Below are 17,923 nucleotides of genomic sequence, written 5' to 3' on the forward strand. Positions count from 1 at the left end.
AGAATTTAACAGGTATTTCCTTGCAAATCTAGATATGGGCAACTATTGAAATTTTCTTGACATGTGTCTGATTTTCATTTTCCCTAGAATGTGTTACTTTGCTGAAACCATAGTCAAAGGCTAGGAAGATTGATCCCCTGCAAGATACACTTGAAGGTTAAGTAACTACAGATCTCAGCTAATCCTGCGTAATCTGCGCTTACTAAATGGCTGTTTGCCTTCCAGGCACAACAGTTTCTAAATGCTTAGGCTTTGTTTTTACCTTTTGTTCCAATAACCTCTAAAAGGAGCAATGCATCTCTTAGCATGTCTGGGCATGGTGCTTAGCGTTTTGGAAGAAGTGAGCTGTGCGTGTCCTTCACAGTGCACCTGCGGTTATCACAGCAGCAGCGATGGCGTGGGATCAAGGTATGCTCCTCTCCCTGCTACTAAGTGTTCTAATGATTCTGAGAAAAAGGACTCCGCCAGCAGCTTTATTTTGAAAGCAAACTGTCGATCAGAAATGAGAGAAGGTTTAATTGACATAAGATTTAACTTAATTATATTAATACTGTATGTCAGCCCCATTGTTTTCATCTTGGGCAGTTCAGCTCTTAAAAGCTCCTCAAATCATTTGAGACTCTCAAATACATTCTGAGTTACAGAAATGTTCATTGCACTTGTATTCACAAATGCTCCTTTCAGGAGGTCGAGTTGAAATGTGCGTGGCCTGCTCAGCCTGACTGTGGAAAGCAGGGCCGATCAGCAGGTGCCAGACGTGCCCGGATCATTTGCTTCCCAGGTTTTCCATTTCATTTGGGGGTTATTCACGGCAACTGGATAGACTTCAGAAAGCAGGAAGGAAGATCACAAGAGTGAAATTACAGATGTTCATAATTAGAATTTTTCATTTTAAGGTATTGGAATTTACAAAGAAAAGAGGTTTGAAAGATGTGGATCAGCCCTGTCCCTGCAGACACTGTCGGCCCTCGCAGAGGTTATCGAACCTGTCGGCTGCCTTAACGTCTACCTGTGAAGGGAGAATAATTGCGTACTTACGCATGAGTCCTTTGATATAGAAATTACATGCAAAACGGAACTCTTGTTAGCTAAACATGATAGATCATGATATTTTGGAGAGAATATTTAATGACAAAATCCGATTTTTTTATGACTCAGTTGTTGGTTTAGTGACTTTAGAGGTCAGAAAATGATGAGCTTCTTAAAAAAATAATTTGTTGTATAGAGTCACTCAATTTATGTTCTATAACTTTAAACAAATTAACGAAAATTAAAACATGTCATTGCGTAGTTTGTCTTGTTATTCTATAAACTGTACTTAACCAACTCTTGGTATTTTTTTTTTTATTTTGAGCAATTCACTAGGTGGTTTAGGGCAATGAGAGGAATGTAACAAATTAAATACCTACTTGGCAAAAGATATGTAGCAGTTAATGAGTCATACCAGGGTACTTTTGAGAAACAATCACAGAAATGTTTCCTTCTCCTTGGTGGCACCATTATTCATGTATTTTATGAAAATCACAGTGTGTTACTCTTGGCAAGAGCTCTAGAAATAATCTAGTTCTACTGCTGTTACTTTACAAATGAAGAAATGACACCATACGGAGGCTAAGTGACTTGTCGAAGGTCATAGCATGAGTCAATACGGTCACTGGCTGATAAAGACACTGGGTCTTTCAGCTTCCAATCCAGGCTTTTTTCCATTACCCTGGAATGCTAACTTCAGGAGTAGAAACTGGATCATTCTGGTCTAAAGTAGCACTGAAATTTGTGGTAGGGAATAGAGGTGAAGAGAAGGAGGTATCCCGAGAAATACGATGCCTCTGTACGATCTTCCCCTAAAGTTACAGACAGGAGATGCTGGCAATACATCTGCTTCCTGCTGTTTTACCTGTCTTTACGGTACAGGCTGGCTTTTAAAGTTCACCGATTTAATGTGATGTGTTTCACCAAATGGCTGGTTTGTTGTTACTGTTTACCACATGTGTAAATGTATTGTAATTTGGATCATACCTTGCAAAACGTTTCATTGTTCATCTTCAGCAATCCAGTGGGAATGAGTATACAACATGAGATAAACTGATGTTTTTCCAAGTTATAAGACATCTAACTTCTCTGATTCTTCATACTTTACACTCATATATCAGACAGGCTTGTTTTCCAATGCATGTTTTGCATGTGCCACTAAGCAAGATCACAATGTGACTTGCTCAAGGTCACTTAAGTTAGTGGGTAGTAAAAAGAATAAACTTGCTGTTTCTGGTTTATTCCTTGGCTAGAAGTCGCATTGTTAAAATAGAGCTCACCTTTGAACTTCTAGTGTGAACACTTGCTCCTTTCTTCCTTAAAAGGTATCTATAACTTCAACAGGGGATTCTTTTAAAATGGGCCATTTTGTGAAGAGGTTCTGTGTGCCCTTTGGAGTTGGATAGATGTAGGTTTGGAAGGTGGCTGTGTGATGCACTGGCCATGTGACCTTGGGAAATTATCTAATGTTGGCAGGCCTCAGTTATTTTAGCTGTAAAAATAAGATTGATGACAAAAATAGCATGAACTCATTGAGTGTCTATTATGTGTCAGGAAGGTGTAAAATTTTACATCGGTTTCAATGTACCATCCTACCAGCTATAGGGGAAGATGCAGTTGAGCATTGGTGGGGATTGGCTTTGCAACAAAAGAGGTGGGAGAGCTTAAATCTGAGCTAAGATCAGCCTCACTCCAGAGCTGGTGACTTTACCTGTTACCCAATATCGACTTCCTGTGGCTGCTGTGACAATGGAATAAGGTAATGGATGTGAGGTATATTGCACAGGCCTCATGCATAAAGAACTCCATCACTATTAGGCTGAACCACGTGAAACTGCTTATATTTGATCATTTTTAACCTGCAAAAATGGCCATTTCCTGTGGGCAACCTAGAAGATGATCATATCAGATTATTAATGAATAGGTCAGCCAGGCTGAGTTGATACTTTGTGAAAACCAGTAAGGAATGGAAAAAATGGATGCATGTTTCAATAAGTATTGTTTTTTACAAATGCATCTCGCAAAGAAGATTGTCCTTTCACTGGTCTTGTTGTAACACTAGGTCAGTGCTATGTAATGACCTGGATATGACCGAGGTCCCTACGAATGTCCCCGTGGACACTGTGAAACTTCGCATAGAGAAGACCGTCATCCGCAGCATCCCCGCCGAGGCCTTCTACTACCTGGTGGAGCTCCAGTACCTCTGGGTGACCTACAATTCCGTCACCAGCCTTGAGGCCAGCAGCTTTTACAACCTCAGGCAGCTGCATGAGCTGCGCCTGGATGGGAATGCTCTGGATGCCTTCCCTTGGGCGTCTCTGCTGGACATGCCCCGTCTAAGGACCCTGGATTTGCACAACAACAGAATAACCAGGGTGCCAAACGAGGCAGTCAGGTACCTGAAGAACCTTGCCTACTTGGATTTATCAAGCAATGGACTAACCACACTGCCGTCAGAATTCCTGGAGAGCTGGTCCCACGTGCTTACATCACCCAGAAGCCTGGCCCTTTCACCAAGAAGAATTATTCTAGGTGAGCTCACAAGCCTCTGTGCTTCTCAGGTGCAGATAATTTGCTCAGCATACCTTCAGTTGTCCAGTCTTTTCATATTCATTGACTTTGGTTTCTTACTCTATACTTGCACTTTTGATGGAATAGCCCTTTATCAGTTGATTTAGGTCAATTTACCCACCTACCCGGTATGAGGTATAATGATTCTGGGTGTGTGCGTGTGTGTTGTGAGGGGGGAGGGCAGTTGGCCTCCAAAACTGAGAGACTAATGCTGCCATTAGAGAGCCTGAAGATGAGTGACAAAACTGCCAACTTACCCTGGTTCTTCTGAGCACGCCAATGCTCCGTACTCTGCCACACTCATCCTTCTCTTTGGGTCTCTCTTCAGCCCTTCATCAGGCTCTGCAGGAGCGGGAGAGGGGCACTGACATTTTTATGAGGTTGCAGTGGTTTAATTAGTTAGGGAGGATAGCTGCCAACTTTTCTTAATCAAATAAGAAATAATAAAGATACCAGTTATTTTATGGGCCACAAATAGGTCTCCTAATGGATTTGGTCTCAGTTTAGTTTTTACTGTGATTAGTTTTGGATAGTTCAATTTTGACTTTGTTTACGTTCTATAGATATTTGTCTTGTGTTCTTAAAATGTAAACTCCCTCCAGTAAAGTCTCTCTCTTCTTTTTTTTTTTTTTTTTTGTCTTCTCACAGGGCTTTGCAGGGTGCTTTGCACATGGTGAATGCCCAGGAAATGTGGTTGCTTGATTGAAATCCGTGAACTGGGGCCCTTTTCAGGGGTATCTGTGGGCCGTGAGGCCTTTTATACTTACGTATGAGACACAAGCCTGAGGCTTTGATCAATGAGACTGAGTTCCTAAAATGTTGCTCACACACAGAAGCTGTGCTGTCAGCTCATGAGTTATGTCCATCAGGGCTGCAGAAGAGGTTGTACCTCTCAGAAGGGTGAAAGAACTAACGAGTGTTGGGCCAGTGAAATGAATTATAAGCCTTTTGGAGTGAGAAGCAACTAGATGCTTCCTACAGTGACTGTGACAGAGGTGGCAATGTCTTATAAAGACAGACTTTTCTACTTTGGCTTTTTTGTTATTATATTTGAGTCTTTAAAGTTCACCATTAAAATATGGTGATGAGAACCAGTTCTAGATTTTCTTAGAGCTCAGTGTTTAACCGTAGCAATTAATCTTTCCAGGCGGCCTGGAGAATTTACTCATGTACTGTTATACCGGGATGCAGTCTGCTTTTATTTCATTTATATCGTGCTGTGTTGAGTACTGTTGGCAGATAGATTTTCTGTGTGCAATAATAATTGTAATGGCTAACATTGACGGAGTGCTCACTCAGGGCCAAGCCTAGCTCTTAGACTTTATGGGTGTGTCTTCTCCCAGTGTCATACTAACCCTGTCATAAAGGCCATTCCACCCCCACTTTGTAGACGAGGCGACGAGGCACAGGGGGAGCCGTGGGCCCAGTCCTGGTGGGGCCGGGACGAGCACGGGCTGTGTGGAAGCAGAACCGGGCTCTTCCTGACTCCCCTGCAGTTTGAGGTCGGCATGTAATAACACCAGGCTTACTTTCCTCCCACACGCATTTCTCCACTGAGTTCTTTATATCATTTATTTATTTATTTAAAAGAAATGTAAGGAGGAGCTTTTCCATTACTCCTTCTCTCTTCTACATGAGTAAAAATATAATACTCTGGTTTCTCTTCAGATCGTATAAATCTTTCGCCTTTTACATGAGTAAAAATACCAACTTAATAAAATTGTCCTTTAATGTACCCATAAAACATAAAGTAGTGTCCAGCAAGTCAACATTTAAATTAACTACGAAACTACATTAGATTTTTGATTTACAGTACAGGTGTTTCCATGGCCTCTTTCTCAAGAACAAGCAAATATTTACACAGGCAGACTCGTAAGGCCTAACACTGTTTATCTTGGAGAAAAAAAGCCTGCAGTAAAAGAGGTCATAAAATGTCTTTTGGGTGCTTTTTCCTGGTGCCCAAATTGTTCAATTGTAAACATGGTTCTTCTATTCAGAATGGAGTTCGCCTGAAGGGCCGCAGTGGCCCCCGAGTACTTCCAAAGAATTTCCAGAAATGGCATTGATTTAATTCAGCAAACACTACTCAAGCCCTGTGGCTACGCCTGTCCTTTGCGAGGCATGGAGGAGACAGGTTCCACAGAGCTTAGGCTTGCTCGAGCCAGGTGTCCTTCTGGGGACTGCCGGTGGCAGCTCAGCCTTCTGGAGAGGCCCACGAGCTCTGTCCGTAACCCTCACCACCCTCTTTTACGGCTGAGACAGAGGCAGAGCCAAGCTTGCGATTTACAGCCCATCTTCAGAGATATCACTATTTTATTCTTTAAAAAAACAATTGATTTGAGAAAGAAAGATCTATTTGTTGTTCCACTTATTTATGCATTCACTTGTTGTTTCTTGTATGTGCCCTGACCAGGGCACATTGAGATAACACTCCAACCGAGAGCCCCAGCCAGGGCCTCAGTCTTTTATTTTTTTAATATTTATTTATTTATTAACTTTGTATTGAATTTATTGGGGTGACATTGGTTAACAAAATTATATAGGTTTCAGGTGTAAATTCTATAATACGTCATCTATATGAGGTCTGTCCAAAAAGTATCCATCCATGTCATATGAAAAATAGAGACATTTATTGAAGAAGATACGAGATACAAAAAACACTGTACATGGGGCAGTGATGCCTCAGTCCTCTCTGCCATGTAGGCACCTTGGGATCTCACACAGTTCTCCCAGTTGCCATCAGCTGCCCCATCATATTTTCCTGAATCTCATCGATGGTCTGAAATCTCTTCCCTTTCAAAGGTGATTTTAGGTTTGGGAAAAGCCAAAAGTCACAGGTCACCAAATCTGGCCTGAAGGGGGGCTGAGTCATCTGAGTGGTTTGATGTTTCACCAAAAAACTGCATGACACACAATGCATGAGTGGGCACGTTGTCATAGTGAAGCTGCCCATCACGAGTTGCCCATAGCTGCAGCCTTCTGAATCATCCCAATAGTTTCCATGCAGGAATGTTCAAGCTTAATGCAAAATTTGATGCAGATTTGCTATTCTACTTGCTCATTTTGAATATGATGGCCACACAGTACACATGCTCACTCAATGGCTTCTACAGTCTTCACTGACTAGTACAGTGAAGTAGTCATTGTTCACGCATGTGCATTCCAGTCCACTCTCCTTGGCTGCCCAGTTACATACATGTCACACAAACTGTTCTCGTTATATTAACAATGGCTGAACTTTTTCACCACCCCAAGTCGAGTCTCTTTCCATCACCACCTATCCCCCCATAGCCTCTTCCACCTCCCCCATCCCCCTTTTCCTCTGATAATCATCATACTCTTGCCTGTGTCTATGAGTTTTTTGGCTTTTTTGCTTAATTTCTCCACCTTTTTCACCAAGCCCCACAAGCCTCCTCCCTGACAGCTGTCAGTATGTCCTATATCTATGAGTCTGTTTCTATTTTGTTTCTTAGTTTATTTTGTTCATTCGATTTCACATATAACTGAAATAACATGGCAATTGTGTTTCTCTGACTGACTTATTTCACTTAGCAAAGTGATCTCCAGGTCCATCATGCAGTTGCAAAGTGTAAGATTTCCTTCTTTTTTACAGCCAAGTAGTAAACTTTTCTTTTTTAATTTTGAGGAATTGAGGTATAATTTGCATACAGTGAATCTTAAGTGTATAATTTGATAAATGATGATAAATGTGTACTCCTCCCTCACCAAGATGCAGAATAATCCAGCACCCAGGAAGTTCCCCAACGCCCCTTCTCAGTAAATCTCCTCCAAACCAGGCAACACTATTTTTGTTTCTCTCCCCCTAGCTTACTGTGTCTGCCCTGGAATTTCATGTAAATGGAATCATGTAAGAGGCACTCTTGTGCCTGACTTCTTTCCCTCAGCATTATATTTTTGAGACCGATCGGTGTATTGGGCGGTCCTCACTGCAGAGTCCCGTTCCGTTTTATGAAGGTACCAATTGTTCACTCTTTCTCCTGTTGTTGGACACATGGTTGTTTCTAGTTTTCAGCTCTTGTGAATTAAGCTGCTATTTACATTCATGTGCAAAGCTTTTGTAGCACTTATTTTCATTTCTCTTGGACAAATTCTTAGGATTGAAATTGAGGGTCATAGAATAACTATATATAACTTTTAAAGAAACTGCTCATCTTGAAAAAAAAAAAGAAACTGCTAGGTTTTACAGAGGCTGCACTGTTTTACACTCTCGCTAGCACTGCAGAGCAGTCTGCTTGCTCCGGATCCTCACCAGTACGAGTGTCTTTTCTCTTTCAGCCATTGGGGGTGGGGGGGGGTGGGGGAGCAGCATCACTCTGTGACGCAATTTGCATTTCCCTGATGACCACAGCCTGTGCCAGACTTAGGATGGTCTGATGTACAATGATGCCGCTTATGGTTTTTCAACTTTACTGTGGTGCAAAAGCGATATAAATTTAGTAGAAACTGTACTTTGAAGTTTGAACTTTGATAATTTCCAAAGCTAGTGACATGTGTAATGATACTCCCTCAGTGACAGCAGCCTCAGCTCCCAGTCAGCCACGGATCATGAGGGTCAAAAACTGATGCCCTAGAGCAGGGGTCCCCAACCTCCGGATCCAGGACCATTATGGTCCGGGCCTTCTAGGAACTGGGCCGCACAGCAGGAGGTGAGCTTGATTGTAATGTGCTCAAATCATCCTGAAACCATCGCCCCCACCCCTGTCCATGGAAAAACTGTCTTCCACGAAACCAGTCTGTGGTGACACAAAGGTTGGGGACTGCCATCTAGAGTGTACTGTGTTGCTCGTGTTTTTTGGATATTTTGTTTTATGGGTTTGTATCCTGTCATGTCTACAAAAAGCCCCTCTGTGTCTCCTGCTTCTGGGGATAAGAAGAGGAAGGCAATTACCCTTGCAATGAAACAATATAATTAACTGCAGGCTAACCTAAGTGTTCTGAGCTCGTTTAAGGTAGGCTAGACTCGGCCCTGGTGTTTGGGAGGTTAGGTGTGTCAATGCATTTCTGACTTTTCCAACACTCTCGGCCTGTCCTGGGTCTAACAGGGTCTCACTGCCCTGTAAGCTGGGGAGCATCTATAATGATGTTGACCGTGTTTCATTGGCTAATTGGCCATGGTTCATTCCTTTATAACTTTTCAAGATTGTTTATCTTTTTATTATTGAAAACAAGTCTATTGTTTGTTACATGCATTATGAATATTTTCTTCAAGTCTGTGGCTTGTCTATTCATGTTCTTCATGCTGTCTGTGGTAAGAAAGTTTTAAATTTTGATGACATCTGACTTATCAGTTGTTTTCCTTTATAGTTAGTGCTTTCTGTGTCCCATGTAAGAAATATTTGCCTATCTACAGGTCACAGAGATATTCTACTCTCTTTGTAGTTTTAACTTTTAAGCTTTATTCTTAGTTTTTATGCTTATGACTGTGATCAACTCAAAATAGTTTTGAGTATAGTGTGAAGTAGGGGTTGCGGTTTCTTTTCTTCCGAGCAAATGTGCGGTGTTCCAGCACCATTTGCAGAAAGATTTTCTTTCCCCCCTTGAATTGTTAAACACCACTGCCTGCGCAGAGCTGACTAAGGCATGGTCTTTGCCTTCGAGAGCTTTAGTTTGCAGAATAACTGTTGTACAGGAATTAATTGCTGACTTTCCCCCCAAAATTAGCCCTCTAAATCCTACTGCTGTGATACATGGAAAACATTACCCTTTTAGAAGAGGGATAAGGCAAAGTTCATCTGGCCCTCAGTAAGAATAGTCATATAAAATAATTAATGCAAATTACTGTGACTGCGGTTGGTATGTTGCTTTGAAGGAATGCAGCAGAAGTAACACTTTAACTTCAGAGGTTCTTGTACCTTTGTCCCCAGCAGAAAAAAACACTAGATGAATGTGTCCAGCACTTAGGTTACTGTTATCCAGGTTTTAAAAGTTGTACCTTTGACCTTAGATGGTTCAAAGCTGGAATAAATGCACAGTTTAGTTTTGAGGGATTTAAAAAGATTCCCCTGGTTTATGTAACTTTGAGATATAAAAAGTTAAATTAGTTTTTAAAAGAATTTTGCTTCATTGTTAACACAGTTTGATAACAGTTTCAAAGCCTGGACGAAACCGTTCAGGTTGTATTGCAGCTCTCAGCCCTTTCCATGTAGACTTTCTGCTCCAGACACTGCTGCCTCCATTTCTGTTCGGTGTCCACAGCAGTCCTTGTCACTGCCACCCGTGGTTGTGGATGCGTTCAGGTGATGAAGGGATGAGTTATGGTAGAAGGAGTATGAGATTAGGAGGCTACAATGCACAGGGTTTAAGGCTACTCACAAAGCTGAGACAGTCATCTCTTTGTGCTTTACTGTCCTTTGGTGTGAAGTTGGAAAAGTCACATGAGCTCCCTGAGGTCAGTGTAAGACATATACACGGTGGAAGAGAATGAGAGCTTGTAGAGCAAGATAGTGAGGTTCAAATCCTGACAGCATCCACTTGTGTGACCTCGGGCAGATCCCTTACCTTCCTGAGCCTTGGTTTTCTCCTTTTTAAAGTGAGGAGGATACTAGTATTATCCACCTCATGCTATTGTCAGGATTGAGGTAGACAAACCCTTTGGCGTGATAAGCGCTCTTGGGAGACAATTTTCCACGGTCTCTCATGTCTCTGCACATCTCTGAGCAGAGGTAGGCTCTGACGGCTTTTTGTTCTGAACTACCTTTTCAAGGATGTTTGTGTATAGAGCCGCTTCGGGAGGCAGAGGTATGGCCCCCTTCAGAGCAAAGGGTAGGCATGCTTTATGCCCAGTGTAGTAAAGGCAATGTCTCCCTCCAGAGCTGTGCGTAATAAACTCTCCTACCTCTCTGACCAGGAGTCTTGTGTCTTCTGCCAACATCTATAAAATCAGCAAACTGGGATGAGCTGGTCACCTAGACTAGGGTAAAACTCAGACTTTTTGCAATTCTTGACAAGTACAGTCTTTGCAACATAGGAGGTAATAAATGGCAACTTGTATTGTTACTACCTGACAAAGAAAAAATCTGATATAACAAATGCTTGAAAGCATGAAGTATTCTGCACATATTAATTATTACAGAATGAATTTGATGTTTGTTGCAGGTTAGATAGGATTGAAATCAATATTAGGGAATTGGTCATGGATTTCATGTAAGAGGAAGAAATCTATGGCAATTCACCATGAAAAAAAAGGAATTTCTAAGATAGAAGATAAAAAAAAAAAAGCAGTAAACATTTACCAACACTGGCAGAAAAAGTATGAACCAGTCATAAAGTGCTATAATAATAATAATAGGCCTAAATAAAAATGTAGAATGTGAGATGAACAGTTAAATCTTCTTAGAATTTTTAAAATTGTAATTCTGCCTTTTCTCCTTAGGAATCACTGTATAGTCCACTCCATTAGTAAAAAGCCACAACCACAGATTTTTCTGAGGTAAATCTTTTCAACCTTGGGATTTATGGAAAGCTGCTTTGGGACACCACCCCCAGTTCCTTGGAGAGACTTGTCTGACTAAAGGCTCCAAAGCTCTATCTTAGATCCTTCTGAGACTGTAGCAAATGTTTTTATGTCCCCGCCCACCCTGGATTTGATTTTCACTCTGAAGCTCTTTCTTAATGTAGGAATTTTAGAAAGGCTTGGAGTAAAAAACCTTTTATTCCTTTTTTATTTTTCAATTACAGTTCACACTTAATATTATCTTGTATCAGTTTCAAGTGTCCAGCATAGTGGTCAGACAATCATACACTTTACAAGTGTTCCCCCGATATTTCCAGTACCCAGCTGGCACTGTACGTAGTTATTATGCCATCATTGACTGTGTTCTCTATGCTGTGCTTTACATCCCCAATACTATTTTGTGACTATCAATTTGTACTTCCCAATCCCTTCATCTTTTTCACCCAGCCCCTAACTGCCCTTGCCTCTGGCAACCGTCAGTCTGATCTCTATATCTATGAGTCTGTTTCTACTTTGTTAGTTTATTTTGCTCTTTAGATTCCACATATAAGTGAAATGATATGGTATTTGTCTTTCTCTGTCTCACTTATTTCACTTAGCACAATACCTTCCAGGCCCATCTATGCTTTTGCAAATGGTAAGATTTCATTCTTTTTTTTATGGCTGAGTAATATTCCATCACACACACACACACACACACACACACACACACACCCCTCACAGTATTTTTATTTTTTAATCCTCACTTGAGGATATTTTTTATTATTGATTTCAGAGGAAGGAGGAGCTAACGAGAAAGAGAAACATCTATGTGAGAGGGAAACATTGATCGGCTTCCTGCTGTACATGTCCCGACTGGGGATCAAACCTGCAGCCTTTCTGGTGTATAGGACGATGCTCCAACAAATGAAGCTGACCTGCCAGGGCTATCCCACAGCTTTTGTATCCGCTGGTCTATTGGTGGGCACATGGGCTGCTTCTGTGTCTTGGCTGTTGTAAATAATTCTGCAGTGAACACAGGGCTGCGTACATACTTCTGAATTAGTGTTTCAGGTTTCTTCAGACATGTACCAAGGAGTGGAAACTCTGGGGCATAGGCAGTTCCACTTTTAATTTTTTGAGGAGCCTCCATACTGAAACAGTTTCGTTATTGAACCCAGCAGGTTTGGGCTCTTTTATATTTATATTAGCTCTTTTATATATATAAAATATTTTATATTTGTATTTCATATCTTTCTTGAGCTATTGTCTGTGCTTTACAATTCGGGGGTCCCCAGCCTCCAGGCCATGGACCAGTACCAGTCTGTGTCTGCTAGGAACTGGGCCACACAGCAGGAGGTGAGCTTGAATGTAATGCCCTTGAATCATCCTGAAACCGTCCCCCCTCGTACCCTCCCTCCCCCACCCCATCGGCGGAAAAATTGTCTTCCATGAAACCAGTCCCTGGTCCCAAAAAGCTGGGGGCCGCTGCTTATATTTTATTATGAGCAGCAAGAAGACACCAGGCAGCAGTTCAGAACTCTGTGGCAATATCCTTAGCTAGAATATTTATCCTATTGAATATGTTTTCTACTTTCCATATTAACTAACCACAGTGTTGCTAAATGTTCTGCTGCTCCATAACAACGGTCCCCTTTCCTCTAGTTTTCAGTAGCATTTTCCTCACTTTCGTTTAAGCTCACACCAGGCCAAAACATTTCAGCTAATAACCCTGAAAGCTGAGGCAGATCCTGAAGGCACTTGCAACTCGAGACTGTCAGCCAACTGTGCGCCTGGCTGCTGACTCTTTCTTGAGGGAGAGTTGAACATGCGCCTCCATGGCTACCATGTATGACATCCATGCCAAGCTATGTTCTAACCTCTGCCAATCTTTCCAATCTTATCTCCTCACATTGCCTGCATCTCACTCAATGTTTTTCTATACAGAACTTGTACCACTTCAATGTCTTCAGATCACACAAAATCATGACACGGTGCAGGCTGCGTTAGTGCTCTCGGCACCCTATGATACCTATAATAATGTAAGTACTTCCATAGCACCCGCGAAGCATCTCTATCACTGTATTGCATTCCGAGGTACTTGGAGTCAAATGTTGGCTCTGATGCTAATCAGCTATGTGACCTTGGTCAAATTATTTGGTTTCTCTGTGCCTTAACTTCCTTACCTTTTAAAGGGAAATAGCCCTGCCCAGGTGGCTCAGTTGGTTGGAACGTTGTCCCCTACACCAAATGGTTGTGGGTTCGATTCCCAGGCAGGGCACATATCTAGGTTGCGGGTTTGATCCCCTGTTTGGGTGCAAATGAGAGGCAACCAATTGATGTTTCTCTCTCACATCGGTGTTTCTCTCTCTCTCCCTTCCTCTTTCTCTAAAATCAATTAGGATATCTTTGGCTGAGGATTAAACGAAAGTGCGAGAATAATAATACTCTCCTCCTCATAAGGTTGTTGGGATTAAAAGAGATAATACAGGTAAATGCTTAGAACAAAGCACAGAGTAAGTGCTCAGTGACCATTAGCTGTGATCGTTAAGGATAGGAACTGACAGGATTCGTTCATTCAGGTGTCTGAATTGCAGGGCAAAACTGAGAGAGGTGAGTTCATTTCATCCCTGAGAGTACTTCTGTTTTTCAGGAGATAGTGTGGACACCTGCTTCTCCAAGACGCTGTAATGTAAATGGAAGCCATCAGAATAAATTCATCAGCCTTTTCCTCCTTCTGGTTTAGGTCTGCAAGACAACCCTTGGTTCTGTGACTGTCACATTTCCAAAATGATTGAAATGTCCAAAGTGGCTGACCCTTCCATAGTACTTCTTGATCCACTGATGGTCTGCAGTGAGCCCGAGAGCCTGGCAGGGATTTTATTTCAGCGGGCCGTGCTGGATCAGTGCCTGAAGCCATCGGTGATGGTCTCCGCCACCCAAATCACATCTGCTCTGGGCAGCAACATCCTGCTGCGGTGTGATGCCACAGGCTACCCCACCCCACAGCTCACGTGGACCAGACCTGACAGCTCACCAGTTAATTACACAGGTATTTTCTTAATTCAGGCCTATGTTGAAACAAGGAGATTTCAAAGATCTGTATTTTTCATGGATTGGAGAGGTTTTCGATGGTCTGATCAATTCTATTAAAATATGCCAAGATGGTTAGGTGAAAGGGATTTGAAAGATCACTTTATTGGTTAATATTTTCCTGTTTATCTGACTGACTACATAGATGAAATTAGAGAATCTGATTTTTTTCTCAGAAAGCAGCATGATCCAGGGCATGAGTGATTGCCGGTACGGCCCTTGTCTTGCTGTGTCTTCTTGGATCCGCTCACTTTAAATCCTACAACCATTACAATTTCTGCAGAGGGGATTTTCATACCAGTTCCTCATTCAAACTGATTCTTTAAATAGTTACATGCAAACATTATTATGAAGCAAAACATTTTAGAAATGCTGGTGTCGCAGACTTTCCAGACCCCACTGCAACCAAGTCAGTGCTTTGGCGCTCGTTTCAATAGTGATGTTTTGATGACTGAAGCAATATATTGTAAAAACTCTTAAAATTAAATTAAATCAAAGTTAAAATAGTGAAATCTGATGTAATAAAATAAATCAAGGCCGAATATTCCTGCAAATAGATCACAAATGGTTCTTCCTTTGTGGTAGTGAGTTAAATCTGGGGCAATGAGGACAGTGCTTCGTATGTTATTGTTCTTCAGAAAGCTTCGGAAATCAAGACAGGGTGGGCATATGTTACATCTTAGTGCTTAGGAAGGTAAAATTCCAACTTTTCCAAGACCATATATTATTCTGCAAATAAAAAGAGTCCATGGTTTATTAATTCCTACAAACTAAATATAAAATGAAAGATTAAAATACAAATTATGAACTCTCCAGGCCAGAAAATGACCTGCTGTGCCCTCTGTCAATAGATAGAATTTTATTACAATGAAAAAATATTTGGGGAAATGTTTAATCAAGGTCTTGTGATAAACATTTTATAGGACCACAGTGTATTAAAATTAGAAGGGATCTTTGAGATCACTTTTCTCTTATCCCCTAATTTTAAAAGTACAGAAACAGAAGCCTAAAGACACTAATTGACTTATCTGAGTTATGTACAACTTAGTGGATGAAAGTTTACTAAAATCAAGTCTCCCAATTCACAGCTTCATGTCTTTTCAAAATGCCATTCCCATCTATTCCTCACGGCACCTGGCACGACCTAGACCTTCATGTGGGCAATGGCAGAACCACCGTCTGCTATCAGGGACTTGTGGGTGCCATTTCCCTCTTGGCTTATGGGAAAGGGATGCTTGTAGAACCAAATAGTTGCTTATTTTTCAGCTAGCAGGTTGGTTTTTCCTTCCCTCCACCTCACAGAGTGGTATATTTTTTTTCTTCCAGTAATTCAGGAATCTCCAGGGGAAGGAGTCAGATGGTCCATAATAAGCTTGACAGGCATTTCTTACAAGGATGCTGGGGATTACAAGTGCAAGGCCAAAAATTTGGCTGGGATGTCAGAAGCTGTGGTTACTGTGACAGTGGTTGGTGTTGGCACAACCACCGCAGCATCAGACTCTGCTGAAAGTACTGGAGGTCACCCTGCGCGAGAAGTCCAGCCGGGATCTGGAAGGTCTATGTCCATACCTGGTTCTCCGCCATCTTCCCGGCTTTCTTCCTCCTCTTCTGTCTCCCCCTCTTCTTCGGCTTTTCTTTCTACGTCCACTTTGTCTCCTTCTTCTGCTGCTTCCTTCTCCTTATCTCCTTTCTTTTCCTCCATTGTTTCTTCAACTACAACTCTAAGTACTAGAATTTCAACAAGCACCACTGTGGTCAGTCGGCAGTCACTCCAGCTCCATCCAGATGGGAAGAGAAACTTAAAGGTGGAGATGAGTGGAAGTAAGCTTCCCCCAGCTAGTGCAAGTAAAAGAGAAGAGCTGGCATTATTGGATCGAGCAATGCCTATGGAGACAGGTGCCACAATCGAAAATCTCAGAGCAGTCAGTGGGACCAAAGAGAGTATGACCTTGAGGTGGAACACTGTTAACATCACGCATAACTCTGAGGTGACTGTGTTGTATTCCAAGTATGGTGAGGAGGACCTGCTGCTGCTGAGTGCAGACTCCAGCAACAACCAGATAACCATAGAGGGCTTGGAGCCGGGTGGGCAATACATAGCATGTGTCTGTCCAAAAGGAGTGCCTCCCCAGAAAGACCAGTGTATCACTTTTTCTACTGACAGAGGTGAAGAAGGTCATTCTCCCGGGCCTGTCCTTATCGTGGTGAGCGGTACTGCCTGTGTTGTTGTCTTGCCATTGATTTTTTTCCTGTTGTACAAAGTTTGCAAACTGCAATGTAAATCAGAATCCTTCTGGGAAGAGGATTTGGCAAGAGAGACTTATATCCAATTTGAAACCCTGTCCCCGAGGTCACAAAGTATAGGGGAACTTTGGACACGAAGGCACAGAGACAATTCAGAAAAATTGCTGCTTTGTTCTGGGTCAAGTGTGGAATCACAGACGACTTTTAAAAGTGAGGGTTCCAGACCAGAGTATTATTCCTAGGGTTTTATAGCCAGGCACACAAGAACCAACAAAATTTCTTCCAGGAAATGGAGAATCTGAGGGTATATTTGACTCTTTGTTTAGATAACCTTTAGACCGACTTTCACATCCTCCATAAAAATCACAAATGGAGTGATTTTAATTGTGTCTTAAAAATCTACTATCAGACCTCTGAACTAAAGGGACAGATGATTTTGATTTTTGTTTTGTGGAAGATGTACAGAGAAATAATTTTTCGAGCAGTGCTTAATAAGTTAGAAATATATTTTAGGATACTGTTTTAGTTCTTAAAAATAAATTCATGTGAAAATAGGTGTAAAAAAGTGAAGTCTGAATTTTTAAAAGATAGATTTGGAGCAATGAGGAAAGGTTAGTAAGACCAGCTAAGCCTTGATGTTCATTCTTGTTCCAAGTGCTTTACGGCGTTGGCTGTGGCCGTTGCCTGGAGGACGGGAGTGAACAGTACAGAATTTCGTGTACCACTATGCATTACTATGTTGTATAGTTGTATCCAGTATTTCCCTTGTCCCTAGAAATATAGTTATTAGCAAAAAATAAGTTTAAAAAGAGGACATGATAAATAGTAAGGCCATTTCAAAAAAATAGTAACTTGCACTCTAATACATTTGCTAACACATTGTGTGAATCTTTTAAGTGTTCATTTTAAAGCCATTTCTTTACTATTTTGATACTTACTCTTATTTTCTCACTCCCTCTCTTCTCTTCTCCCCACTCCTTTCTTCTTGTTCTCCCTTCTGGTTTGTCCGAAGACATTCAGGTAGTTAAAGACCACATCTAAGCTGTTTATATTTTGCCACATTATATTTTGACTTCCTGGATAACGGAAAAACTTTGAAAGTCCTTTTTAAATCCAATAAAAGATGTGTTAACATTTTGAAGGAGAAGCTTCAGTGGATTCATCATATGACTAGACAGGAAAGGGGCTTTAAAAGACAAATACCATGTGATCTCACTTGTATGCGGAATCAATGAACAAAATAAGCTGACGAGCGGACAAGAAACAGAAGCATGGATATGTGGAACAGCTGACAGCTGTCTGATTGGAGGGGGGCTGGGGCACTGGATGAAAGAGGGTGAAAGGATTAACCAACACACACACACACACACACACACACACACACACACACACACATAACTCATAGACGCAGACAGCAGTGTGGTGATAGCCAGAGGGAAAGGTAGGTGGGGGGAAGTGGAGGTGGGCAAAGGGATGGAAAATGGGGACGGAAAGAGACTTTGCTTTCCGTGATGGGCGCATGATGCAGTGTGC

The 17,923-nt window shown here is 41.7% G+C and overlaps 1 protein-coding gene across 1 annotated transcript; it reads left to right on the forward strand.

Annotated features, from left to right (window-relative positions):
* Positions 1-218: 218 nt before the first annotated feature.
* Positions 219-17,648, forward strand: LRIT3 (leucine rich repeat, Ig-like and transmembrane domains 3). Its single transcript, XM_024579935.3, has 4 exons — positions 219-408; positions 3,092-3,561; positions 13,800-14,105; positions 15,473-17,648. The coding sequence occupies exons 1-4, from the start codon at positions 293-295 to the stop codon at positions 16,630-16,632; spliced, it is 2,052 nt and encodes a 683-aa protein (XP_024435703.2). The 5' UTR covers positions 219-292; the 3' UTR covers positions 16,633-17,648.
* Positions 17,649-17,923: the final 275 nt, after the last annotated feature.

The sequence above is a fragment of the Desmodus rotundus genome, chromosome 4 (genome assembly GCF_022682495.2).
Source record: "Desmodus rotundus isolate HL8 chromosome 4, HLdesRot8A.1, whole genome shotgun sequence".
Classification (NCBI taxonomy): domain Eukaryota; kingdom Metazoa; phylum Chordata; class Mammalia; order Chiroptera; family Phyllostomidae; genus Desmodus; species Desmodus rotundus.